This window comes from Micrasema longulum, unplaced genomic scaffold (genome assembly GCF_059751315.1).
Source record: "Micrasema longulum isolate JH-2025_06_02 unplaced genomic scaffold, ASM5975131v1 h1tg000979l, whole genome shotgun sequence".
Lineage (NCBI taxonomy): Eukaryota > Metazoa > Arthropoda > Insecta > Trichoptera > Brachycentridae > Micrasema > Micrasema longulum.
Window position 1 is genome coordinate 395,883 of NW_028278169.1, and position 27,946 is coordinate 423,828.

Sequence of the window (27,946 nt, forward strand, 5' to 3'; positions counted from 1 at the left end):
TAAGCCCAGTAAATGCCTTGACTTCCATATTCCCTTATTTAAGGTATTCTCCATCCCTGTTGTAATTTGTTAATCTTAATGACCCCCGAGGGGGTGAAATCCAGTCTTTTGTCTATGAACACCTACATAATAAACCTGTAGCAATTGCACAGAAATCTTTAATCCGAGTCATCTTAAAAAAAACATTTCGCTATCCAAGTGACTTGCTTTTCAAAGAATTCAGAGTACTGAATATTATTCAACAGTATATATTGAGAACGGTAGTGGTTACACACATAAAGAGAGACATTTACCCAAGCGTCAACCACAACCATAACACAAGATACTCTAATAGGGATCTGATACTAAGTGAAGGGGTCAACACTGTTCTGGCATCGAGACAACACTATAACGTAGGCAAAAAGGTCCATAACCTTTTGCCAGAATCGTGGAAAGACGGGAGTGTTGTCAAGTTACGGAAGGTGTTGACCTCGCTCTTTCATGACATTGGTCGTAGGGAGTCAGAAAAGTTGATGCATGCCACGGATTGGAGAACCTTACTGGATGTCAAAAATAAAATATAAAAAATAAAGAATAATTTAAAAAATATATATTTATAGATGACAACCATGAAGTTTCGCATAAATAAATAGTCTATGTTTTTATGAATGTATGTATGTGTATGCGCATGCGTGTATGTACGTGTGTGTGTATGTACATATGTATATATGTGTATATTTATATATACATATGTGTATATATGTGTATGTCTGTATGTATATGAAACAAAATGTGTATCCGAATAAGTTTATATTTTGTTTGTCTGTGCTCTATATTAATTTGTTAAGTATTATAATATATTAAAATGTAATTGCCTAGCTTGGAACGGGGTATGTACCCTTGTTAGCTGGGCAAAGTGAATATGGAATTGTATTTTGATAATAAGTGTGAATAAATAAATAAATAAAAAAAATAAATAAATAACGTTTTTTGCCAGTATACCCACGATATATACTATATAGGATGTTGTTTTTACTCGGGTTCAAAAAATTTCTTTAAATTTACTTTGAACTTATTTAGTGACATATTAGTTTTAATAGTTTTTATTTAATTGAGGAGGTCTTTGAAAACAAAACTATTTTGACCGTGATTTGTCTGGAATTTAGGAATTTTGATATTATTTTGGCATCTGAGTGACTTATTCATTTCAAATTCGTTTATTTTTTCTTCTTTGTACTATAGAATTTATTTTGCAAATATTGTCTACTGTATGAACTTAAAATCATTTATATAGATTTTTTGTATTTAAAGTTGATTGTTTCTTTAATACTTTGATAATTAATCGTTGTACTATGTTAGTATATATTTTTTTCATTTAATTAATAATTAATAAATAACGTTTAAGATTTCTGTTGACTAACACCCAAGTACCTATGTTTATGAATCCAGGGTTAATGTATTTTTTTCTTCTACCCCAAACTAAGGTTCCACAAACATGAACAGTGCATTATTCATTTATGATTGCAATAACTGTACACTGTTAATGTAAATATTGGGTAATTAAGCAAAGCGGTAAATTTTAACGAATAGAAATTTGCCCCCACTTGAATAGTGAAATATTGCATGTTGTCATCAGCTTAGTAAGGCTGTTACCAGATAATGATACGGTTGTAAGTATACTATGGCTTAACTCACATACCCATATCTTACAATGCAGAAATAACTGTCGACATTAGAAATTACAAAACAATACAAAATTACAATTATATTCGTCAAAACTGTACCGTGAAATTCATTGTTTTCCGTTGTAATGAATTGTACAAAATTATTTTTTGAGCAAATATTAAAACTTATTTTTTCAGATTTACATTTCAAACTACATGCATAAAAAAAAGTTTTGATACTGAAGGTAGCAAAAGTGTGATTTTGGCTTAGAATCTGTATAAAATTAATATATTATTCCGCTTTAATTAATTGTTTTTTTTTATTCCAGCGTTCCGATATTCAAGAATCTTCCAGGAGATACACTCTCCAAGATTTCTGACGTTTTGGAAGAAACCTTCTACCAGCAAGGAGATTACATTGTCAGACAAGGAGCAAGAGGAGACACGTTCTTCATTATATCGAAGGGACAGGTCAGTTTCAAATTCACAATTTCTTATATCGTCGCCGTTCAGGCAAAAGTCACTTACCAAAAAATAGCAATACAAAAGACACGAATGAACATTGAGGTATATAACTGGAGTAAACATAAGCGTTCGAAATATGTTCCCTCAACCTGCGGCCAATTGGTCTATGTTTGATAGAACGGACTTTAGTCTGTTGCGAGCGTTCGCCAGCTACTTTTCTCCTCGAAATTACTTAAATGCCAATATGTACGCTAAGATACTGTACAAATCAATCTGGAAAAGCGATAGTATAACCTTTACCGGCAAGTGATTTTCTTATCTTAATCAATATTTGTTTAGTAAAGCTATATTAATGTCAAAAAACGTCTTATTAATATGTTACAATTCGCGAATTATCTCCTGTCTCCGTCCTGCTCAGTTAGTCGGGCGTAAAGCAAAACGACAAACAAAGGTGACGCGTATGCGGAAGGGAGCGACCTACTGAATAGAACTTACAGTAGACTGATGTAAACAGTCCGTGCTTTTCTCTTGATAACTTTTTCTTGGTCTCCAAACTTTTAAATTGCAATTACTTAAAATGTCGTTTTTTGGGTAAGTGACTTTTGCCTGAACGGCGACGATATCGCCTGTACTTTACCCGACATTAGAAAATATCGAATCACACTTTTATAATTTTCGCATGTCCAAAGTGTTTCTCAAGACATGATGCTAAGTGAAATGTCATCACGAATGTTTTCGCTAGAGAAATATTTGGTTCTACATACAAATTAGTTTTGTACTAAGTCACACAGCTGTGCAATTTTATTCAAATGTAAATTAACTATTGTTAAACTTTGTTTAGTGAACAATTTAATGATTTATTCATTTCAACCGGGTCAATCTCAATCTACAATTTATTCTATGCTAAACTATTTCTGATCTTTTAACTAATGAGTACTGAAAATAGTACTGTATAAGGCCATTTCACACCATCGTAAAAATCTACACGGCACGATAAAATAACAAAAAGTGCATTAATATTTATTGTATTATGGTTACGTTTTAAACTATTATTATTAATTTAATGTCGGGCAAACGCAATAATCATTAAACCACGAAATCGACTAATTTACACTCGATTTCTTTTTGCAGGACTGTTATCTAAAAATAGGTGCTGAACAAAATTTTAATAAATACAAAATAATATAATAAATATCAATCCACCCTAATTTTACAGTTCCGTGTAGATTTGGACATCAACCCTTTATATAACATCTAGAAAAAAGTGATACATTAATAAACCACCTGAATTGAGGTATTATAATATATTAATAAGTCTTAGATATGCTACAAGAGTATCGTAATAACGTACATTGGTATATCAGTTTTCCGCTCAACTTTTTCAAATGTAATAGGTTTATTGTCTTAATAAAGAACACGTTTACAAGACGCAAATCAACACAAAAATGTGTCCTAGGTATAAGGGGTTAATGTCGAATGACACGGGCCCTGATTACAATGGTAAGTTATCTTCAATTGACAGTAAAATCGAATTTTCTATATGAAAATTTGTATTAAGATTTGAAGTATCATCTTCAGACACCTGTGTGATTGAACATGTCTAAAAATATATTGTATTGCAAAATTCAATTTTTCATTCAGAAAATTCAGTATTTTATTATGGACAATTGAAGATAACTCAGCAGGCTTATTTTGTCACAATTTCGTTTCGTAAGTTCGTTCGTTCGTCATGTATCCGTCTTATTCTAACGCAATCAAAACCATATTTCGCTCTCGTTCCCTCTCATACGATACGAAGAGTTTACAAAACGAATTAGTTACAGCATAAGGCCACTAGTTGTCTTGATGGCCTCGGGGCTCCAATTACAATAGGTAGTTTACATTTATTTTAAATTTTATGTACAAAGTAAAATTATGTTTTCTGTATGAAAGGCAGAAAATGCATACATTTTTTTCATTTAAACATGTTCGATTATAGGTTACCGATGAGGATTCTTTAAATGTTCATGCAAATATACTCGTTTTTGTACACACATATCGATTTTTCTTTATTGACGGTCGAAGATAACTCTTTTAACTTTCCATTGTAATCGGGGCCCTAGGCCCGTATTATAATGGGAAGTTAACAATTATCGACAATTTTATCTATAAAGTCAAATTATGTTTTCTGCATGAAAAATAGAATATGCATATTACCAATATCATATAAACGTGTTCAATTACAGATTACCGACGAAGGTACGTTCATTCAAATATACATATTTCGTACATAAATTTCGATTTTACTTTATAGATTGTCGAAGATAACTGTTAATTTCCGATTGTAATCGGGGTCCTGGGCCTCGATAACAATAGGAAGTAAACAGAGTTATCTTCAACTATCTGTAAAATAAAATCAAATTTTCTGCACGAAAGTGTACTCATTGAGTATTTTTTTTTAAATATCTTTGTCAGTAACGTTCACTTGCGCATGTTTAAAAAATAATTACATAAGTCACATTAGTATTAATTTTTTTATGCAAAATTTGCTTTAAGTTTTTTAAACAATTTAAGATAACGCTGTTCATTTCACATTGAAATCAGGGCCCTGGGCATGATTCGGAGTTTTACCTACGTTTGCATTTGTAAATGAGTAATTTCTAGTCGATTTATTTTCTCTATTATCTACAACTTCTATAATTATTTTTGTTATTCATTTTGTTTATGAATTCAAAAGTGGCGTTCTTTTTCTCACACAATGAGTAAAAATATAACTTTTATCGATGGCACAACGTGGCGTGCATTAAATTGTTTGTTTTATGGGGCAAATTGTTCAATACCCATGTTATTATGCTAATTTTATTACTGGTGCTAGTTTGTTATGGAATAAAAACTAGAAACTCTTGGGAATGATCGATGCAAGGCTCTTTCTTGTTCTCATCATCGCTGGGCTGACATCAAGGATTCATTTCTATTCTGAACATCTACTCGCAGAATTCGCCAACTGCTGTAATATCTAAAATGCTAAAAATGTAAATACATATTTACATAGTAGACGTATAAGTTAACAGATGTTTAGTTCTTTTCGATGACGCGAAATCAATTTGTAATGATATTTAACTTATAAAGCACTGCTAAAATAAACCTCCGGCGCACTTGACTCTAAATATATTCCATCTAAGATTAACATATTATAACAGAGATTGGGAACATTTTAGGATTTTTAGAACAAGGGTTAGAAAGGCAATCTCAGTTTTTTTTTTTATGTGATACCGCCCTGCATTGAACCCGGAACCCTCCGAGCGGAAGGCAAACGTCTTAGCCTTACACCACGGGGCCACGCCGCCATTTTGACGTAAATTTCTAAACCTTCCGATGCAACCGGCCTCGTATTATATTAAATTGTATAATAATGGAAAATAGTTTCAATCATTCATTAGTTAGTCACAATCGAAGATTACTCTAGCGGAAATTTATTGGTAAAATAATTTACGTAATATTAGTTAATGCAAGCCATCGTTTAATTTACAAAAAAATAGCTTTGTACTCGTATTTACGTGCTTTAGCACGATGTTCTTTAGAATTACTTAGCTCTAAGCGTCTACATTGAACAAAGTACGTATTTTAATAATCGGCTTTAAAGAACAGTAATCAGTATATTTTTTATATAATAATATATATTTAACCTTTCAGCGTAGTTGCGCTGTTAATAATATTTCAATTGATGATGAATTGATTAATCGATTTCTAAGTGAATTTTAATATCGTATCTTCTGCAAAGCTTCATTCTTTGAGTGAATAGACAGGATTCTAAGCCATCAAACGCATAACAATAACGTTTAAGCCAATACATTCTAATAGGGATGATTACTTAACAAAGAAATATGTGGAAAAAATAACTTTTTGTATTTTACATTTTCATCATCCTAAATTGCGTGCAGACAAAATCGACAGGCACTCTGTAATTACGAGCTTATTCGGAAGCCTACAATTAAATCATTTGTGTGATGGACTGGTAAGTTCATTCAAAATTGATTATTACTATAGTGCTTAAAAAACAGTTCGCTAATCGCGTGATTCATTATTGTAGTGTAATTATTTGTACTGCCCTGCCCCCAGTCTTGTGCGAAATTAATTATAATATTTTAATGATGGAAAAAATGATTGACATTGAACGAGGTTGATAAAATGTATAATTCATTGTTTAGTTCGGCACCATACACATTATGCCTTTTTATAACTAGTATATCAACATGTGTCTTAGACAAAAAAAAAATATCCATCGCCAAATCGTTTTATACACAAACAATTGAATATTCAATAGTAAATCATTATTACGTTATAAAACAAATCGGTTTATTATATCTAACATGAAAAGAACGTTACAACCTTCATTTTTAGCCTTGAGAAATACAAAAATAATGGTTTTAGAATAATAATCAAGCTATGGAGTTATTTCTTAATATTAAGGTTTCAATCGAAATCAAATAATGAGCAACAGTAATTAATCAAATGAGTGGAAGCAAGTATAATAAACGTGATTATTTTTACTGTTATATTTTTATTGTTTTATTAATTTAGAGCCAGGAAAATAATAAATGGACCAAAAATTACGCTGTATTATATCAATCAACGTTTGTATGATTGGCAGACGACGCATTTTACATAAAATAAAATAAAATATTTGTAATGATTGGCGGCCTCCGTGGTGTACTGGTTAAGACGCTTGACTCACGCACGGAAGGTTCCGGGTTCGACTCCCGGTGAGCACACAAAAAATAATGCTTGTTAAAAGTATCGGAAATGGAGAATAAAAACCCCAAAAATATACTCAGAGAAGTAGTATATTTACATTCTTAATTCTATATTTACATTACATATTGTTAAAAAGTTTCCATTAAAATATTTTTAGTAGTTTAATCAAAAGCATACATTACTAAACAAGAGTTTTGTGCTCTTGTCGTGCCTGGTTGTTAATGAGGAAGTTCAGTGCTACGGGAAATTGAAAAAAAAACATTTTCTTACACTCGGTAAAAGTTAGACTATTTGTTTGTACGGCAAAGTTTCTCGAAAACGTGTTAAAATATACTAAATTGGACTACGTAAATTAATAATAAAAATTTACTTAATTAGACTACGTAACATGTTCCTAAGAATAACTCAATGATAGAGTGTTGTGATAGATTTCCGATAAGCCAATTCACCAGAAGCACGATTATACAACTACAAATTCAGTAGAACTTTCCGACGAGAACTTGTGACGTCACGGGTGGAGTAATGTCAAAATTACAAAAAATTACAGTGCTCATAATACAATCCATAAAAAAATAAAATCATATGTACTTCCTCATTCGCCAAATCGGCCAATGTTTTGTTTAAACATAGTTGCTCTTTGTATGGCATTAATAAATCCAATACGAAAATGAATTTTAAGTAATACAAATATTGATACACGTACGTATAAAAGATCGCCGAAATTGTATTGCATGCTAAAGGCGTCTGATATACTTTTAAGGAGGATGTATGAAATTTATTTTAAAAATATAAATTAAAGCTGGTCGTAAAAAAATACGATCAAGTATAAAGAAACCCAGGATGATGAAGCTTTTATTTATGGTGGGAAAGAAAACGGCTACTATAATAACGATTTCCGATTTTTACGACGGTATTGCAGTGGGCCCAATATTGTGCAATGTAATTTTATTTTTAATACCCCGGTATTCGAAAGTCGAAATATATTTATTTTCCATAAAATTTCAGGTGAAAGTGACTATCAAGCAGCCCAATACTCACGAAGAAAAGTTCATACGAATCCTGGAGAAAGGAGATTTCTTCGGCGAGAAGGCATTGCAAGGGTAAGATGATAAATAAAATAAAATCTGAAGGAATTACATTTATTATTTTTTTTATGAAAAAATATTTTTTTTTTCATCACAACAGGCCAGGGCCGCGATTACAATTATCTTCAATTTTATCTACAAAGTAAAATTAGGTTTTCTGTTTGAAAAGCAGAATACGCATACATTTTTTTCTTCTAAACATGTTCAATTATAGGTTACCGACGAAGATACTTTAAATATTCATGCAAATATACTCATTTTTGTACACATTTGTGTACGAAAATGAGCTGAGAAAAAAAACCCGATATTTATCGGTTTTTCTCTATAGACAGTCTAAGATAACTCTGTTAAGGCTGTAGTCGGGTAAAACGCACGAAAAATGACTAAATCATACGATTTGGCCGTTTTAAAAAGAAGGTTTTTTAAATTGCGCAATAATAAAAGAGTAAAAAACATAAATTTGTTAAAAACAATAAGTTTTAAAAGTATTTCTATTAAACAATATACTTGATGTTTTATATAACTGTAATATCCGAGTAATTACTTTTTAACCGGCAGATTACGCCATTTCAAATTTAGACTAAACTTAGGTATGTTGATTCTCATGTAAAGACTGAGTATTGAACTAAAATTTATGACAATAATTTGAAGATAATAAATTGAACATTAAAATAGTGGAAGAATAATCTTTATTTTTAGTTTTTGAAAAGAAATACAAGCATTTTAAATCACACAAATTTTTGTGACATTTTCTTTTATTTCTATGTAAAATTATGCTTTTTTTAAAAAAAAATTAAGTTTTGGAAATATTTTAGTTGTAATTGTATTCTCTTTTTTTTTTTAAGTAGATAATTCTAGTTGTAATATTCAATTTCCAACAATATCTTATTCATGTTTTTATTACCTGCATACCGGGCTTTAACGGTAGCGTTCGAGTTCGACGTATTATAAGAATTGCTTCTTGTATCCTTTCTAGTGACGATTTGAGGACAGCCAACATCATTTGTGACTCACCAGATGGCGTTACCTGTCTCGTGATAGACAGGGAGACCTTCAACCAGCTCATTTCTAACCTGGATGAGATCAGAACCAGATACAAGGATGAAGGAGATACAAGAAGAAGGTAAAAGTTCACATCACTTAAAAACATTAAGGCCTAAATATGAAAATGATATATAATGAAGTAAAAAAAAGACCCCCTTGCATTTCTACAGCTAATAAAGTAAAAATAATAGAGCACATGTATAAAATTGTAAAAATCACTAAATAAAAGAAGAACACAGCCTCCTTAATTTCTTTTAGCAACTCATTAGTATCTAGATAGTTCTTTTGAAAACCTTTTATTTTGATTTTTTTGTTTTGTGGCATCTAAAAATAACTATAAATAAGCCAAAAACTCTGCAATTTACATTTAAATCGGCATTATTCATTAAAAACATACAAATGAAATATGACGAATTTGGCAAAATGTGGTTATCATGAAATTCGCATTACATGTTAATTTTTCTTAAAAGAGAAAAGGTCTTACTGTTAGGAGAGGAGTACAATATACATACATTTATGAAGTCAATGATATTATATAGAGATGTTCAAACATATGCAGAATGGTAAACAATACACAGTGTGTAAGTAAAGTGGTCACTCAAACCCGCCAATGACAGGTCATAAACCCTGTAAATGTCTAGACATACATATTCCCTTCTCTAAAATGAGGTGCTGAGAGCCATAGAAGCTTAAGCAGCATTTGACATCAAATTAATCTGAGTACCTATGTAGTTAGATGTAAAAAAATCCTATGTTTTTACCCGCATTTACTCAAGCTCCGATATTAAAGCTGGTATTTAAATAATCAAAATATGAATATGGCTAAATTAAAGTTTCACAAAGAAATTATGCCAGAGAAACATAACCGCCGAATTTGTATGAGCTGTCAGTTTACATAATTTATATCCTTTCCATTAATTTATGGTAAGAAAAAATCATAATACAAACCGTAGACTTTTTGTATAAAAAGCGAAAGTCAAAAATGTTTGAAAGTCGTTTTTCCAAAAACATTTTTAATGTCACTTGAAAGTCTCTGGCTCTCAGCGCCTCAAATGTTCTCCATCTCTGTTGTACTATGTTGAATATTTAAATTCTTTGTTCATACATACATAAATTAGAATGGTTTGAGCTGTCACATATGTATATAATCACCAGTTAAACAAGTCAATCTTGTGTTGAAATTTGTATTTATTATTTATTATAAAATTAGTCGCCCATGATTGGGAGCCAATATGGTATCTTCTAACAGCTTTTTTATAGATAGCAAATTGATCATGTGTTTAATTCGCATGCATAATCTTTATCAATGCCTTTAAGTGTATGCAATATGTTATAATATTTCACAATAAAGAAAATAGCAATTAAAAATTATTTGAAGCAATACTATTTAAATTTTTAAAAATGTAAAAATGTTATTTTTTATATTGAAAACTATATTTTAATAATTTATTTACTATTTATTTCTGCTTCATGCATATGGAATAGTTGGAAATATGGTAAGTTGTTCAATAATCTAAAGTATACATACATTTTTTATGAATTCATATTTTATTATGAAAATTAATTAGTCATGGATGAATTATGTAATTAGTGAAAAGAGAGATTCTTTTTTCTTGTAGGCAGTGTTAAATAAGTTCATGACGTCACTGCGATCTGTGTCGATCTATTGTGACGGGTCTACGTAAATTATTCTCGCCCTTGAAGCATATGTCTTTGAATATCCAGGCTACTGAGTGGAGGGCAAGTGGTTTTATATACATGACGAAGGTTAACCTCTTCGTCCAAGCCCAAGTTCTAGTATCGGGCTATTAGATGGGAGTCAGTACTCTCACATCCTCAGGTTTTACCAATGGTCCACTGAAGATGCGGCTTTATTTGTGATATAAAGCATCACATTCACATAACATATGAAATATAAAACTTTTTCAAGATCAAAGATAAAAGAAAGTCAATGTTGCATTTTTTGCACATCTGTTGTTTGTCTACGATCATGACAATAATTTCTCTTTAACCTCTGAAGAGAATAGATTTTATTGTGGATGTAGTAGTTAGATCATTTTTAACAAAAAGCAACAAAAATTATATCTCATATTATATTTTTATACTGTCTTAAATCATTATTATAATACATCATCAATGGAAACAGTCAAAAGAACTGCTTAAAAATCATGTAAAAGATCTTAATTCTATTTAAAATAAAAATGAAATATCTTAAAAACCAATTAATTTGGAAAACCTAGGTGTTATTTTCATGATTATTGTTTAAACCCTGTTAGTGTTTTTGCCTCGATGGCTGGCTACTTTCTGGTGAAAATCCTGAAAAAAAGAAATGAAGTGGAGATCAGTCCGCCTCAAAGTCTAGTGGTTGAGGTATTCGCCTATCACACTTGAGTTCCTAGGTTCGATTCCTAGCCGGGTGGATTTTAAAGATGGTTCTACACTGCGTTATTCCTGGACTTGCACCAGAAGCGTAACACTTACTAACTATCTTCCGTGTAAAAAAAATGACCTAGATATGCTGCAATTAGAGTACCACCAAACAACTGATTGCGGACAAGGATATTGATAATGATGCTTTGGTCCAAAAGGCCAAAAATGTTTCTCTATGAAAATCTAAAAATTTAATTTATTATTTTGATGGGCCAAGTTAGTGTTAAGAGACTAAAATGATGAAACACAAAACATTATTTTAGACACTAGATTAGATTTTTAGTTGATCATTTTTTTAAAATAAATAATTTGATGCATTAAAAATAATTCTTTTTGATAAAATTTCCAGGTTGAACGAAGAATTCGCCCACTTGCGTCTCTCCGACCTTCGAATAATCGCGACTTTGGGAGTGGGAGGTTTCGGCCGTGTTGAGCTTGTCCAGCTCCAAGGAGAGCCAGGGCGGTCATTTGCCCTGAAGCAGATGAAGAAGTCGCAGATCGTGGAGACCAGACAACAGCAGCACATCATGAGCGAGAAGGAGATCATGGGGGAGGCCAATTGCGAGTTCATTGTCAAGCTGTACAAGACGTTCAAGGATAGGAAGTATCTCTACATGCTCATGGAGAGCTGCCTCGGAGGAGAGTTATGGACTATTCTCCGAGACAGAGGTAATTAGATATTATTTGAATATCCATGTATGCATTTTTCTGTGTCAGAGCAGATGAAGAATAAAGTTCTACATGTGAATTAGAACCAGAACCCTGGGCAAATGCTTTTGACTCGATGGCAATTCTCAAGGAAATCAAGTTGAGATAAGTCCGACTCGTAGTGTAGTGTTTGCCTGTGCGCGTAGCATGCTTGAGGTCCTAGGTTCGATTCTTGGCAGGGTGTATGTAAAATACTTATTTTAAAGGTGGTTTTGTATTGCAATGTTTTAAATTTCCTGTACTGGCACCTCAAACATAAGACTGATCACCTAGTCTTCTATATAATAAAAATTATCCAAATACACAGCATTCTGAGTACCAATTCAGTTCCCTATGAACCATTGGATGTGAATAGGGAAATGATGTCAGAATCACATAGGCATACTTAAGCTACATCATAAAAAAAAACATAAAAAAATGAATAGCTGCTTTAATTTACGCAAATTACAAGACAATTAATTTTATATTTTTTTGACGAATCAGAATGACTTTAAATTTAGATGATAATAAAAGAAGTTAGAGTAGGCACTGCTGATGTGGAATGAACGCCCCTTATCAGAAGTTGTATTGCTGCATTTGCATAATTTATGATGTTACAAAAGGATAGAGTAAAATTCGTATGGTTTATAAACATCTTATTCTATAATTTTACAAGAAAGAGGGAAAACTTGATTGATGACTGTGGTATTATAGAAATGTATACTGTAATAACTGAACCATGGCCTAACTATCAGTATGAAACTCGATAGAACTCAGTATCTAATAAAACGCTTATATTACTTTACAAATGTATGTATATTCTCACCCCTTTTCAGGAAGTGACGGGGCGCTAGATCCCGTTAGATCCAGCGCTGTCAATAAATAACATGAATTGAATAAATTAAAGAGTTTTTAAGATACTCATAGAGTTGTATTTATTTAAGATGCTATTTCCATTTATTCAAGTTCCATTGCATGGAATGAGAATATCAAGAGTTCTTGTATGGAATGAAAATGTCAAGATCCATTATAGGATTTTTATCTTTGCTATGTTTTAATTTCAGAATCTTGTAGCAACTCTTAATTCAACTATTATTTCATTTTTATACAGGCATTGTTGTTGCACATGTCAGTGTTCATTTAAAATAAATTGATTCTTCGGAATTCATCTGACATATTTTTTTTTCAGGACATTTTGATGACTCTACCACAAGATTCTATACTGCTTGTGTCGTTGAAGCTTTTGATTACCTTCACACTAGAAATATTATTTATAGGTAAGATATTTTGCACTATTTTAACATTTTATTAATATGAGCTTTCTGTATAGGATTTCGATGGTTGTTAGGGGTTGGAGCTCCTACCGCAGTTAGAAATGGACAGAATACACTATGTTGATGTTCTGATGCGTATTTATTGGTCTAGCAGAATATAATGTATTATATTCAAAAGAAAATGCTGAGTTGTTTCTTGGGTTGACAATCTAGATTTCTGGTAAAATCATTTGGCGCATGCATGTGTCTTTAATCTATGAACGTTGTCCCTCATGAATGTTTGTAATGTTTATGTTATTTTAAGTAAATGAATTGAATTTAGAATACATCTCAAAGTTTTGGTCATAAAAAATTGGATGCACATAAAACAGATATTCGAGCATATAATTATTTATAAAAAACTAAATATCACTACATGTAATAGTCATGTTAGCAAAATTTACTTAATATCAAGTTCATCAATTTCATTAAATAATTCTTCTAAATATTTCATTGTCAATTTTTCTTCTCCCTTATAAAAGTATTCATTTTGGTTCATGAAAAATAAAATTGATAAATCTAGACAATTTCTTGACATATGCAACATTTATGGAGTAAAAATAGTGTATTTTGTAATAGTGATAGTGGCATTTAATTTAGCAAGATTCATTATAGAGGCATAAAAAAAGGGTGGTGTACCAATATATTTTCTGCAACATCTTTGATACATTTCATAGTACTTATCTCAAACTTATTTCTTTCGAATTGTAACTATGAATATATTGTACCGATCTTTTAAAAATTAAACAATTTACTTTTTAATTCATAATTTTTTTCTGTTCTAACCTTTACCGTATAGGAGGCATAACTGCAACGTATGATTGTTTGCAAACTATATTATGTATTCCTATTAGCAACTCTGTATTGTAAAAGCTCTCTGAATTAAACATTCATTAAACATGTATAAAATTTTCAAAAAAATTAAAATATAATCATGGTAAATACTTGTTTTTTTATGTTTCAGAGATCTGAAGCCTGAAAATCTCTTATTAGATAGTCAAGGCTATGTGAAGCTGGTTGATTTTGGCTTTGCGAAGAGACTGAATACGGGAAGAAAGACCTGGACATTCTGCGGGACTCCGGAATACGTCGCTCCCGAGGTTATTCTCAACAGAGGTCACGATATTAGCGCTGATTATTGGTCTTTAGGTAAGCTTACTCAGAATTCTCCTCTTTTTCGTGTAGGCGTGTAAGTTGTTTATGCCTGAAATATGGCAAAAAACTACCCATAAATGTGGATAATATAAAATCTAGACTTTAATATTAAACCAATTTTACATATTGTGGTTTTGCATATTCTAAAAACCTGTCACATTATGCACTTATCCAATCATCTATAAATAATTGGTATAAACCATTGTGGTATAAATTTCACCTCACTAATCCGCCTCCCGCTCATCTGGTGATCCCGGTAATCCGGACGGATGGGGTGGGTGTTTGCGGAGTAGGCTGGAGACATTTTACCTGCGTTGAGCGCCATGCTTCTGTTTTTGTGTTTTCGTGTCTGATTCAAATGTGCAGCCTTCCTACATGTTAATATTATCGAGGTTGTCTTTTGATAGTTAAAGAAATCTACAAAAGAAAGTTAAACATACATGTTTTATTACCATTGAAGAATTGCAGACTACAATCTGGATGCCTTGGTAATCCAGCAAGGTCCTGATGTTTGTCTGTCTAAATTGTCGAGGCCTTACTGTAAATATATTGTTTCATTGATGAACCTTTGGTCGTTCCTTCCTTCCTATCAATATAAGTTATATTATTTAGCCGTTTGGTATTAAACCGTGACCATTATATCATTGTATCTCTACTCTGTACTCCGTCAAAACGAAATGTCGATTATTCAACTCCTGTATAATGCAAATTAGTCTTATATAGGTGCAATTCCTGTCACCTTAACAAAACTCAAAACTAAAAACACCGAACTTCAGAGTTTTAAGAGTCGGTGCTTGAGGAAAATATTAGGTTTGATTTTATTACCAACATTGAAGTCTGAGAATGGAGGGTGTGGCGGTGGACCTGGTTTGTACACGTGCTGCGGATGCCTTAGGAGAGTCTTAACCCGAGTTGTCTTTCTTTACACCTGCGGGCTCCTGCCATCCAAAAAGACGGTCAATGATCTTTCGGCTTTATTCAGCGGAACTAAGGAATGCAAGATTGATGCGGCAGGAGGTGAGAGTGTTGCCTGGCAAAAGGGTCTCCTAAAGGCATCTGGTGATGTCTACATGCTCCACTCTCAAGGGGATGTGGAAAAGAAGTTTACACTTTATATTTTAAAGGTATAAATAAAATTGAAGAGGGCAATGTAAGTTGCCAAAACTAGTCGGTTGTGACAATAATAAAAAAAAGTGGTTCATGAAACAAAGTACTTTTATTTATACCATTAAGATATTTCTTTTACTCCTTTATGTTTCTTATTATATTAATTTGACATATTTTATCTTCCAGGCGTTTTGATGTTTGAACTTCTTACTGGAACACCACCCTTCACTGGATCAGATCCCATGAAGACTTATAACATAATTCTCAAGGGCATTGACGCCATTGAGTTCCCTAGAAACATCACAAGGAATGCCACCGCCCTTATCAAAAAGCTTTGCCGAGACAATCCGGCAGAGCGTCTTGGATACCAAAAAGGAGGCATCTCTGAAATACAAAAGCATAAGTAAGATTTCTTATTCTTGTTTTAGAAACTAATAAAAAAATAATGGGCGTCCTAAATAATAGTACGATTTATCTAAAAACATTCCCTTATGTTTACACTGCTTCTTCTTCTTTTTTGTCTTTCCTCAATTCTGAAGGTCACGATCATTGTCAACGTTCCCCAGCCATTCTATTCACAATTTACCTCCACCCTTAATGGTGCACCCTGTAAATGGTTATAGAAAATATTTCCCAAGAGAAAAAAAATATCTTAAATATGTTTATTTATTTGTTCTTTTACAATTTATGTACAACACTAGTATGTATAACAGGTTTTCCAACTTAACACCTCCAATTGCTATCAACCACTCTGTGATCTTTTTGCCAAAGCAGGTTTGGCTTTCTGCCTTCCAAATGTTTAGTATTAAGAATGAACAACTTATTTATAAATATATCATAAAAATGAAAGAATTTGAAAATGTTAAGTTACTTCTTGAGACACTTCTTGTATTGTGCCCATATCGAACTCTGGTCATTGTTTCTTAAAACCCTCTTAATATAATATATCTGTTGTATATCTAGAACTGAAAATATTTTGTAAAGTTACAGACAAAGAAATCTACCCAAATGACTCCTTTTTGAGCCTCTACCAGTAAATGGGTCTAATGTCGCCTTAGCAGGTCGTACTTAACTAACACAGCCATAGGTCATAACAGAGTTACAATGACGAATGACAGTAGTATACACTTCATGTGCACTGAGGAAAGCATATTACACAATTATATCAATGAATAAAAAATAGTGACTGAACTTTAAAAAGTGTGGCTTAGTTTTTGGATAAATGTTAATTTACTAGTGATGGGAAATCATATGCACATCACCAAACACACTCAATTGTAGTGCACAATGGAGCACCACAAACGTGTAATGTTCAGCGCTACCTAGCGGGTGTTTTACTAATTAGAATGTACTGTGTGAAATTAGTTTCAGTGTGCTGTACTAATCTTGTTACCTAGTAATCTTGCTACCAGTAATATCACCTTAACAACCAGGTACCGTTTGACAATTGGAATTTAATGAATCTTTTGTTTGTGTTTTTGAAATTACGTGACAATATTACTTCATAATTATTAATTTACTATTTATTTAAATTAAATAGATTTTTCACAAACATACACAAATTCTAATTTACGTCTCACAGCAAAATTAGCCATTGAATCCCCTTTTCCAATTCATCCTAATATTGTTAGTTATTATTACCCAAAACAAAATGATAAGGTTGGTACTGTGAATCCACACCTTGGCTCCAATCCCACAATGGCTGTCAATCCACACCTTGGATCCAAACTTGAAGGCTATGATCGTGCGAGTGTTGTTGATATTACACTGTATTTGTGTGTTAAAACACGTTTGTAGTGTCCACACACTAAGAAGTGTGCATAGTGATTACTTCAAAACACTGTAGTACTACATTTGTGCTGGCACACGGCGTGGTCTCATCATTATAGTTTACGTAGTAGTTTAGGTTGTATATCTGCTCTCCTTTAAAAATGGGTTTTTTAAAGTTGCGCTACTGTTTTTACTGGGGTTTAATGTGTATTTTACTTGCAAGTTTCTCATTGGATTTCTTTTTTTTCCCAGATGGTTTGACGGCTTTAATTGGGAAGGTCTTACTCAGAGAACCCTATCCCCTCCCATTACCCCTGTCATCGCATCTGCTTCCGACATGAGGAACTTTGACGAGTATCCTCCTGACACGGATGGACCTCCCCCAGATGACCTGTCGGGATGGGACAACGACTTCTAACTTGATATTGCCTTATATACTATAATCGTAATTAGGAAAATTTAACGCGAATAACCTTATTTATTCTAAGAACTATTTTAACATTCTAAACCAAAATTAATATTCACACTTTATTAACTTTAAGTTAATTTAAAGTCGTCATTTGAATAATGAATATCGCTTTTTGTATCAGGAATGTAAATTCATAATGATCTGTAATTTTAATTTTGCAATTATTGATGAAAATCATTTTTATTTTGACAAATCCTATTGATGCATTATTTTCAATATAATTAAACTGAATATCTCATAGATAAAAAAGTATTTAATATTTACACTTTTATTTCAATGCTAAAGCATCATGCTAAAGCATTAAATTAAATGTTGTTTATCTAATGATCCCTTTTATAAAAAGAAAAGTTTAAAGGTGCCATCTCCAAAGCTATTAAGCGACATACATAAGATTCAGCTTTATATACATACAGTTTGTTTGTATGGGTAGTGTAATTTTTTTTATTCACATAAAACTTATTTTTATCGAATACCATACACAGATTTTGGTGACCTTATATCTTAATTGAAATCCAAGGGTGCCATTATCAGTTTATAAATCAGATACTTCACAGTTCTTTTAAAAACTTTATTGGTTTTAGGTGTATCAATTTACTGTTGAAATCGTTCAAGTTTTCTTTCCTAGTTTAAATTTGTTTACCTTTATTTTGGACTTGCGGGAACAGTCAGAATTATTTTATAAAATAACTTATATGACAAAAATTTGTACGGGATATCGATGCAAATAAAGTATGCCATATTGAAAACATTTTTGTACATATATCATCCAATCTTACTACTTGAGTTTCCTGCACTTTTTATTATGATTGCTATTCACCGAAATCATGGTAAAGTTTTTATACATATTTAGCCATCATTTTATGATATTGCGCTTATTCCTGAAGTAAAATATCAATATGTAAAATTTTGAATCTCCCGAGTTTATATCGTAAACCAAAATACTATTTCTGCATCTAATTTCATTACAAATCGACAAAAAATTGACTGCAATCAGTGTATAATCTTAATAAAGAGTAGGTGTTATAAAAAACAACTAAAATATGCGGGGAGTATGCATTATGTAGGTAAAATATATTTATTTTTAATAAAACAGTCATAATCTCTAAAAAGTCTGTGTAAAATTGAAAATATAAGGAAACAATGTTTACCATTTAATTCAAATGCATTGTGATTTTACAAATGTTAATCATACTAGATGTAATATTATTATAATTGTAATTTATTAAGTTAATGATTTTCTGTCTTCTAATAATGATATTACAAATGATAGCACAATATATTTATCAAGTTCTGTATGGGTGCTCTGTAAAAAAATATTTTGTACCATATATTAGATGAGCTAAATGATGCACCACAAATGATCTACATATCCACTAACAACATTTATTAAACATGTTTGGTCACACACATTGTAAGGCGTTAACCTTCAAATACTTTGTTTATAGGTAGTATTTCAATTTTATATTAGCATAGGAATCACATTGTCTTCAGATGAAATGAACTTTCCTGCGTCTTTCAACCATACTTAGTATTAAATGAAGGATAGCGTTTGTTAGACATCATAAAAAAACAGAAATGAATCATGTTCTTTGGTGTTCGATTCACTATGTAAATAAGCCATATTGATTGATTTAATTTCAGTAATCAAATCAATTTAGAAAATAATCAGAGATGCCCGATGAAAACAGCATGTTTCATAAAACATTTCCCTTAAGCCCAATTTGGCCGATGCCTCAAATGCATCGGCTCTGCTTATTGTTCACATTCAACCATCAATATTAATTGAATACTTTTCTTGCCCTCATAACCCTTGCCTTACATATTACATTGTAATTCACAAATAATTATTACAATCGAATAATCTTAACCTGCCTGTTATTTTTTATTTTGAATTTATACAGTTAAACCCATTTTTCATCAGAAATAATGTAACTGACCACGCCAATTTTTACATACATTTATTCTTCAGTTTCATATTGAAATTATTTAAGTTTAATTTTCATTTTTCTTTATTATGCTGTGGAAGACAATAATTTAGTAGGATTATTATTGATAGCTAATTTTATAAAAAGTTTTATTTGGTTTATTTTGTAAAAAAAAGTCAAAATACTTTTAAAGATATATTTTAAAAACTGTTATAAAGTGGATGTGTTTATATTTACCAGGAGTTATTGTAAATAGGTTAAAGTTAAATATTTTTTTCATATTCACATATCTATTTATACTTACTTTTGTTTCAAAATGCTATAATTTAAGTGAATTTAAGATTCTACTACATATCTATTCTATCTACTTTAGACATAAAATGTAGGAACTCATGTTTATCCATTAATTGAGAGAAAGTAATGTGATCTATTAGATACAACTGGATTTCATGTTGATAATGTACATAACACATATTTTCATATATCAAATGAAAAATAAAAACTTTATATTATAATTCCATGTCTATTTTTTCTTTGAAATACCTTTACTCGATAAACTCAAATTGATAAAGATAAATTAGTAAACAAAAAAATAAACTATTTTTAATATTTTCTGCAATAACTTTGTGTATCATTTTAAATTAAATTTGGAGAAATAAAACTTATACTTTGTTTTTTGATACACTCACTTTATTTTTACCAACTAGTTTCGGAAACCAACTGTTACCTTCTTCAGGGTATTTTTATAACTAAACATACATAAAAGAAACAGTGAACAAATTAGTGGGTGTCGATAAGGATGAGGGAGGGGGTAAATTGTGTTTAAGGTGGGGGAAGGGAAGGGAAGGGGGTAATTGCGTTCAGGGTAGAGTTCGATTTTATAGGAAAAATATTAAAAATGGGACTATGACTTAAGTTTAATTGATTATTAATTATGTCTAAGTTCTGTTTTACCGCTTTTTTTATTTCTAAAATTTCAAAAAGATTAATTAGTTTATTTTTATTATTTAAATGCAATATTTCCATTCCATTTTCAAAATTAAAAGAATGATTATTTGTTATAATATGGTCAGCAAATTCAGAAAAATTATTGTTATTGAGACATCTCATATGCTCCTTGATTCTTATATTCAATGAACGCGATGTTTTTCCTATATAAAAGGATTTATACACCCCTGATTTAAAAAAATAAACATTTAGAATAGTCAAAACGTGAAAACATATGTCTTGTATCATTTAGTGATGAAACAGTAAAAACATTGTACGTTTACATTTTCAGGTCATTTGTTGACATTCATTTCATAAATCCTTTACTGTCCCATTCCAAACTACTTATCCGACCTTAAATTTTATGCATTCTTTTCCTCATAAAAAATCATATGTACAAGCTCTATCTGTGGAATATGAATGTTCCAAAAGAGGCAGGATGGTGAATGTTACACAATGTTTAGAGTGGCCGCTTTTTTTTTTTTTTTTTTACAATCTCCAATCTAGTGAGATGAGGCAATATCAATCTCAGAGTCTAGGTGGTGTTGAATGAGCTCTTTATGGGTGTTTGTTTGGTGCTTTAAGTATCTTTACCTAGTAGATTAACTTATTTTATTACCACTTATACTTATTATTTATTTATAAATTTATTCCACACATATGCATATATATTACCAGGGAAACTGTATAATACTAAAGTATTCATCCTGGGGTGGTATTCTAAACACTTTAGTGAGCGTATTTATGTACTAAACACGGGTTAAAAAAACGTTCTCTACGTGGTCAAAAGCGTTCAGAATAACCACTCCAGAAGCATTCTCTAGTATTATACAGATTACGTACTAAATATCAAAATTTAAATATTGTCAAAAGTGCTCAGAATACCACTCCAGAGCATTCTCTAGTATTATACAATTTATATACTAAATACGCGCTAAAAAAGCGTTCTCTACGCTCGTGAAAGCGTTCAAAATACCAGTACTGGTTGGATAAGTCTCCTTCTAACATGACTCAGCCTGTTCTAAGATGGAGATTTTTTGTGTTTAAATTCTGTACCAATATTGAATGACCATTTTTAACAAAACTGAAACTTAATTATAAATAAATTAGATAAATATAAATAATCATAAATATAAATACTAAGAAATACCCAATGTAATAATGCATATCTCTTTATTATTCATCAGAATGAATAGCAGACTTTGCACAATCAATAACACCGAAAAGTCTTTAGTGGGTGTTCCATATTCATACTTTCATACCATTGACATATAATACATAGACATGCCCTATAGAGTAAAATATTTTTTAAGTAGTGACGCGAATATGTACCCATTGTTAATAAGTTTGTTTAACTTTACACACTGTGTAACATTCACCATTCTGCCCATATTTGAACATATCTATATTCCTTCATTTCTTTCATCTGTTGATGTTTGTGACTTCACTTAAAAGAGCTGAAACCTTTATTTATGCGGGTGAGATTTCAATCTAATTGAATAATTTTACCTACATACACTAGGCAACACTTGAATTTTTTGATTTTTTAAAAATTTCTATACTTCTTCATGGACCAGGTGGATTTTTTAACAATATATTGAGTTTTTCCAAATTTTTGAAGACAAGGACTGGATGCAACTCCCTGGGGAGCTGTTAATATCAACATATTACAACAGAGATGAAGAACATTTGAGAGAAGGTAATAACAGAAGTCTAGGCATCTACATAATTTATTAGAGGCTTTTAAAATGTGGCTTCACCAGAGAATGCTGAGAATGCCGTGGACAGATTAAGTGACCAACGTGGAGGTGCTGAGACGAGCCAGTGCCGAAAAAGAACTACTGTCCTCAATAAAACAGAGAAAACTCGCATATCTGGGCCTTATTATGCGCGGAAGCAAATATGCGCTTCTACAGCTAATCGTGGGAAGATCGAGGAAAGGCGTGGAGTTGGAAGGCGACAGATGTCCTGGCTGAAGAAACATCCGCGACTGGACGGGAGTGCGCGGGGTTGAGGCGCTGTTCCAGTTGGCCTGTGACCGGAATGCCTACACCTAAAGCAAATGCGGAGAAGTTCCTTGACAAGGCCACAGCCGATTATCCCACCAGATCCTCACACTAGTCAGAGTAATTAGAAGTAACATACCTTTTGCAGTTAATTTAAGCCTTGTTCATAATAAGCAAGGAAAAAATAAGCTACTATTATGTAAAAAAAAAAAAATATATATATATAAATACCACGTAAGCGATGCCGCGAGTAAAGGCTAGAAGATTGTAAAATGTTACTAAAAATACCAAATGAACTCTATTCTGCAGCTCTAAAACTGAAAAAAATCATACGTCATAAATTTACTCTAAAACCGTATGATGCGTCCCACACAGTATAGTGTAAAAAAAAGTAAACTAAAAACATAACGATTCAAAAATCTATTCAGGAGTTCAAATAAATTAAGTTTGTTAATTGTTTTTACCTTAATTTTTTTCTTAAATATTGACAAAACATGACATCAAAATACTTATGTAAAAGTAAAATAGCGATGTAGGGCATTCCAATAAAGAGTAGTTTAATTATATATGTATGTTAAAAATTCTTTTAAATTCCGTTTTTAGACCATGTTATTCCGAATTCCGAAACCGTGTAAAACAAGGTCCCAGCTTACTTTCTTCTAGAAACTTCTAGAAAGACCCTCCAAAGTGCATTATCTCGGTGAGGTATGGCAACATTATGTGTAGGTGGCAGGTAAAAGTAATCACGTGCCCACAAACTTTTTAAATGGCCATTAAAAGTTTCTTGTACAACTTATACTCTGCATCATGCCTATAATTTCTAAAAAGATTTTACTAGACCCAGCGTCACTCTTATCAGCGCTGCCAATAAATTCCATAGATATGTATATAGTATAGATTGCCTCATCTCAAAGACTTATTGAAAATACGCGGGAAGATCGTGCGCGGGTCAACGGTGCGCAACGCGCAAAGGGAGCCCGCATTTGCCATTTCGGTTTTTAAATTTAGTATGTATCTCAGAGATAATATAGAACTATAACAAGTCCAGATGTGCCACTTAGAACGACGGTACCGTAACAAAAATTTGACATTTAGACATACATATAATAATATACTAGCTGGCAACAGTCGGCTATCGCTGACTGTTAAGTGCTAGAGTGTTCGGCCCTCCAGGCCTCGGCCGTACGGGCCTCAGTTTTCGACTCTTCGCGCCTCGGTTGATTAGAATCTCGTTTACCCAGAAGAATCATCCATTTAATGTAATAGATGTAAAGAGTACTGTTCTTATATATAAAACAATCATAATATGTTCACACATAAATTACTGTTCTTCCATTCTTTTTTTGTATGAAATGAAGGAGAAATTAAAAATATACAAATTCTTTAAAAAAGGCGATGAAGATTATACTAAAAAAACATTATCTGTTCTAATGTAGAAAGTACACAAAGAAATTGGCTTGCTCACAGTAAAGCAGCAAATTAAAAATAATGTGGCAATTTTTATACATAAAAGAATTAATGGGATGAATAAAATAAAAGCAATAATAAAATTTAACCAACAATGTCATACATATGAAACAAGGGATAAAAAAATAAAAGAAGAAAAGAAAGAAAAAGGAGAAAAACAGAATCTCAAAACTCATTGTCGAAAGGATTGAAGCTGTACAATGAGTTACCTGAAGGAATAAAGGAGATAGAAAAGGTCGAAATATTTCAAATTAATTAGAAAAAATATGTTATTGCGAAATTTTGATAAAAAAATATTATGTTTTTAAAAGTTTATATTAGTTTTTAAGAATTTATGAACTAACTTAATAAAGGATAAATAAATCCCTTTGAGCCTTACTTTTTTTTTTTATTCGAAGTAATCTAAATGTAAAAAAGAATAATCTCTCACTCAAGATAATGCTACAAAAAACTATACAAAAAAATAACATCTACGTAAAGATATTGGTCAGTAAGCGATTAAAAAAAAAGGAATAAGTAATTTATAAAAAAAAAAAAATACCAGTTCGCCACAAAGTAACCCTGATTTTAAGGCTCAAATTTCTGAGCACGAGCATAACGGACAGACGCAATCGATTCTAATACCCGTAAGACCATAGTATGTACTTTCCTCACCTTAAGTTTTGTCTCTGCATACGGGTATAAAGCATCAATATTAATAGATACCTAACTGTCAAAACTTTATTTTAGTTTGCGACATTTCGCGTAGGCGCTAATATCGCTCGAAACAAAAATCCACGGGAGGTTCTAAACTTTTTATAAAGTTTTTACGCCTCGTCATTTAATCATTAGTCATAGTCAAAAATCAGCTACACCTGTTAATCATTTTTTTTAATTGTAAATTTTACCACTGATTTTTAATTACCAACAAAAAAAATCATCACCAACGAGCGAGTTATCATGGCGTCTTTAGTTGTTGTTTGTCCAAGCACAATGCAAAACAATATCATATTAACGTAACAATAATTTATAAATCTATATTTTAACTTGGAAACATAACATATTAAATTTGAAACAGACGCTTCAAAAGAAAAACAGTTTTTATAAAGGCATAACATATTATTTTTCAGCAAAATGTCCACACTTATAGAAATACATTGTCAAATAACTTAGTTTTATTTTTTGAAGCGCATACGAGCAAGTCTTGTCGCTTAGACACGTGTGCGTAAATAAATAAAGCGATCGTGAGATTAAGAGACGATTTAATCATAGAATTAGGAATAGTCCAGAAACCGCATACGCACATCAAACAGAAGGCGACTAAACTACTCATAAATGAGTAGTTTTACGTTTTGACCCAAACTTAAACTAATTTCTTTGTTGACGTCGCTCAGTACGCAACTCCTGATTTGAATTAAACTATGCCGTGTTGTGTCCTTTTAAAGTATAGAAATACTGCTAGGATCTTAAAGAAACAGGATGGGATCACATTTTATGTGTAATTAGCAAATGAATGCGTAAGTAGCAAATACATTACCTAAATATTGAATTATTTTTCCATCTGTTAGATTGTGTCTAAGAAAACAAAATAAACATTTCGTTAGTGTTGACGTGGTAGAAATTTTTTTACCCTACTTTGCTCATCTAACGAGAGAACGAATGAAAATTGGACCTTGGATTAAACAACTCTGTGGTAGACATTTTACCGACATTATCTTTAAAACATCAAATATTATTTAACATGATATAATAATATCCGTTTTATGTAAAATAAAATTTGTTTTATGTTTTAAGTTTAAAGTTAATTACTCTTACTGAATGTAGGATCTGAAGAATTGCCGGAAATTGAGCATTACGAAATTGAATATGCCCTGAAGTATATGAAAAATAGTAAAGCCCCAGGTGAAGACAGAATTACCTGCGAAATGTTAAAATTAGGTGTTAGAAAGCTAACAGAAGCCATAAAAATATTACTTGATAAATGTTTAGAAGAGGGAAAAATACCTGACGATTGGTAAAATGCAGAAATTAAATTATTGTTTAAAAAAGGTGACAGTGATAATCTCGAAAATTATAGACCAATCAGTCTACTGTCACACCTTTATAAATTGTTAAGAAAAATTCTAACTAACCGATTAACACAAAAACTTGATTCTTATCAATCTGTAGAACAAGCAGGCTTTCGCAAAGGCTTTGGAACTAGAGATCACATTCAATCAATTCGACTACTTATAGAAAAGTCAACTGAATAAAACATAACACTACATTTAGCTTTTATCGACTATCGTAAAGCGTTCGACTCAGTTGAAAAATGAGCTGTTATAGAAGCACTCCAAAATGCCCGAGTTGATTCTAGATACATTAGATTAATAAAAATCATTTATGACGACGCTACTATGGATGTAAGGATTATTAAGACACAAAAACTGACAAAATCAAAATAGAGAAAGGTGTGAGACAAGGGGACACAATATCGCCAAAGCTCTTTACGCTAGGCTTAGAGGAGGTAATTAAAACCCTAAATTGGGAAAATAAGGGTGTAAAGATCGATGGCATGTACCTAAGTCACCTCAGATTCGCAGATGATATAGTGGTCATAAGTAAAGACATGGATGAACTAGGCGAAATGATTAAAGAACTACACGAGGCCTCAAAAAGGATTGGTTTGGAAATGAACATTCATAAAACAAAGATTATGAGTTCAACAGGACGAGACATTTTCATTAACGATAATAAAATCGAAGTTGTTGATGAATATATTTATCTAGGACACAAAGTCAAACTTGGTAAAGATAACCAGATAGCGGAGTTACCAAGAAGAATAAGGCTAAGTTGGGCTGCTTTCGGCAAACTTAAATATATTTTTGAAAATAAACAAGTCCCTATATGCTTGAAAAGACAAGTATATGTATCGTGCATATTGCCGGTGACAACATACGGACTAGAAAACATGTCTGTAACACAAAAAAGTAGCCAGAAATTAAAATGCACGCAACGATCCATGGAAAGACAGATGCTCGGTGTATGTCTAAGAGACAAAATAAGAAATGAAGAAATAAGGCGCCGAACCGGAGTCGTGGATATCATGGATCGTGCTGCGAAATTGAAATGGCAGTGGGCAGGACACTTGGCGAGGCAAAATGATGGCAGGTGGACACCCAGAATAATAAAGTGGAGACCGTGGGCAAAAAAAAGAAGTGTTGAAAGGCCACAGAAAATATGGGTCGACGACATTGCCTCTATTGCCGGTAAAACGCGGATGATGGAAGCGGGTGATAGGAAGGAATGGAGACGTTTGGAAGAGGCCTTTATCCAGCAGTGGAGAGAATAAGGCTGCAGAAGAAGAAGAAAGAAGAAAAACTCTTAATTAATGGTTCTTTACTTATCTACTCTGTTGTGTCAATCAATATTTCCGCGCGCACAATAAAATTTTAGAGAAATTAACAGATTGCCTATTTTTTACCGTACATTTGTGTTTTGATTATTTTTTTCCCACAGTGCAACATTACGTGGCGACATCACGAATGCGCGCGGCAAAAGTGGGGCATAGTGGGAGGATTTTCAGACACAGTCCGATGTATTCAAATATGATTCTACGTTCCTTTTGGACTATTCTTAATTCTATGGTTTCAATGTCAAAACTCAGAAATTGGTAGTAACATGGAGAACTAACGCAAATT

The 27,946-nt window shown here is 31.9% G+C and overlaps 1 protein-coding gene across 3 annotated transcripts in view; it reads left to right on the forward strand.

The window, feature by feature from the left end:
- The window catches only part of for (cGMP-dependent protein kinase for), a 328,386-nt gene extending 308,047 nt beyond the window's left edge, over positions 1 to 20,339 (forward strand). For 2 of the 3 annotated variants that reach the window (XM_088232396.1, XM_088232397.1), the window contains 8 exons: positions 1,973 to 2,114; positions 7,848 to 7,942; positions 8,904 to 9,050; positions 11,751 to 12,070; positions 13,278 to 13,365; positions 14,366 to 14,550; positions 15,850 to 16,066; positions 17,686 to 18,932. In XM_088232396.1, the coding sequence (XP_088088522.1) occupies positions 1,973 to 2,114; positions 7,848 to 7,942; positions 8,904 to 9,050; positions 11,751 to 12,070; positions 13,278 to 13,365; positions 14,366 to 14,550; positions 15,850 to 16,066; positions 17,686 to 17,851 (1,360 nt within the window). In that variant the 3' untranslated portion in view covers positions 17,852 to 18,932. Of the gene's footprint in view, positions 1 to 1,972; positions 2,115 to 7,847; positions 7,943 to 8,903; positions 9,051 to 11,750; positions 12,071 to 13,277; positions 13,366 to 14,365; positions 14,551 to 15,849; positions 16,067 to 17,685 lie in introns of all 3 variants that reach the window. The other variant, XM_088232398.1, reaches the window with a different exon arrangement.
- The last annotated feature ends 7,607 nt before the right edge of the window (positions 20,340 to 27,946 follow it).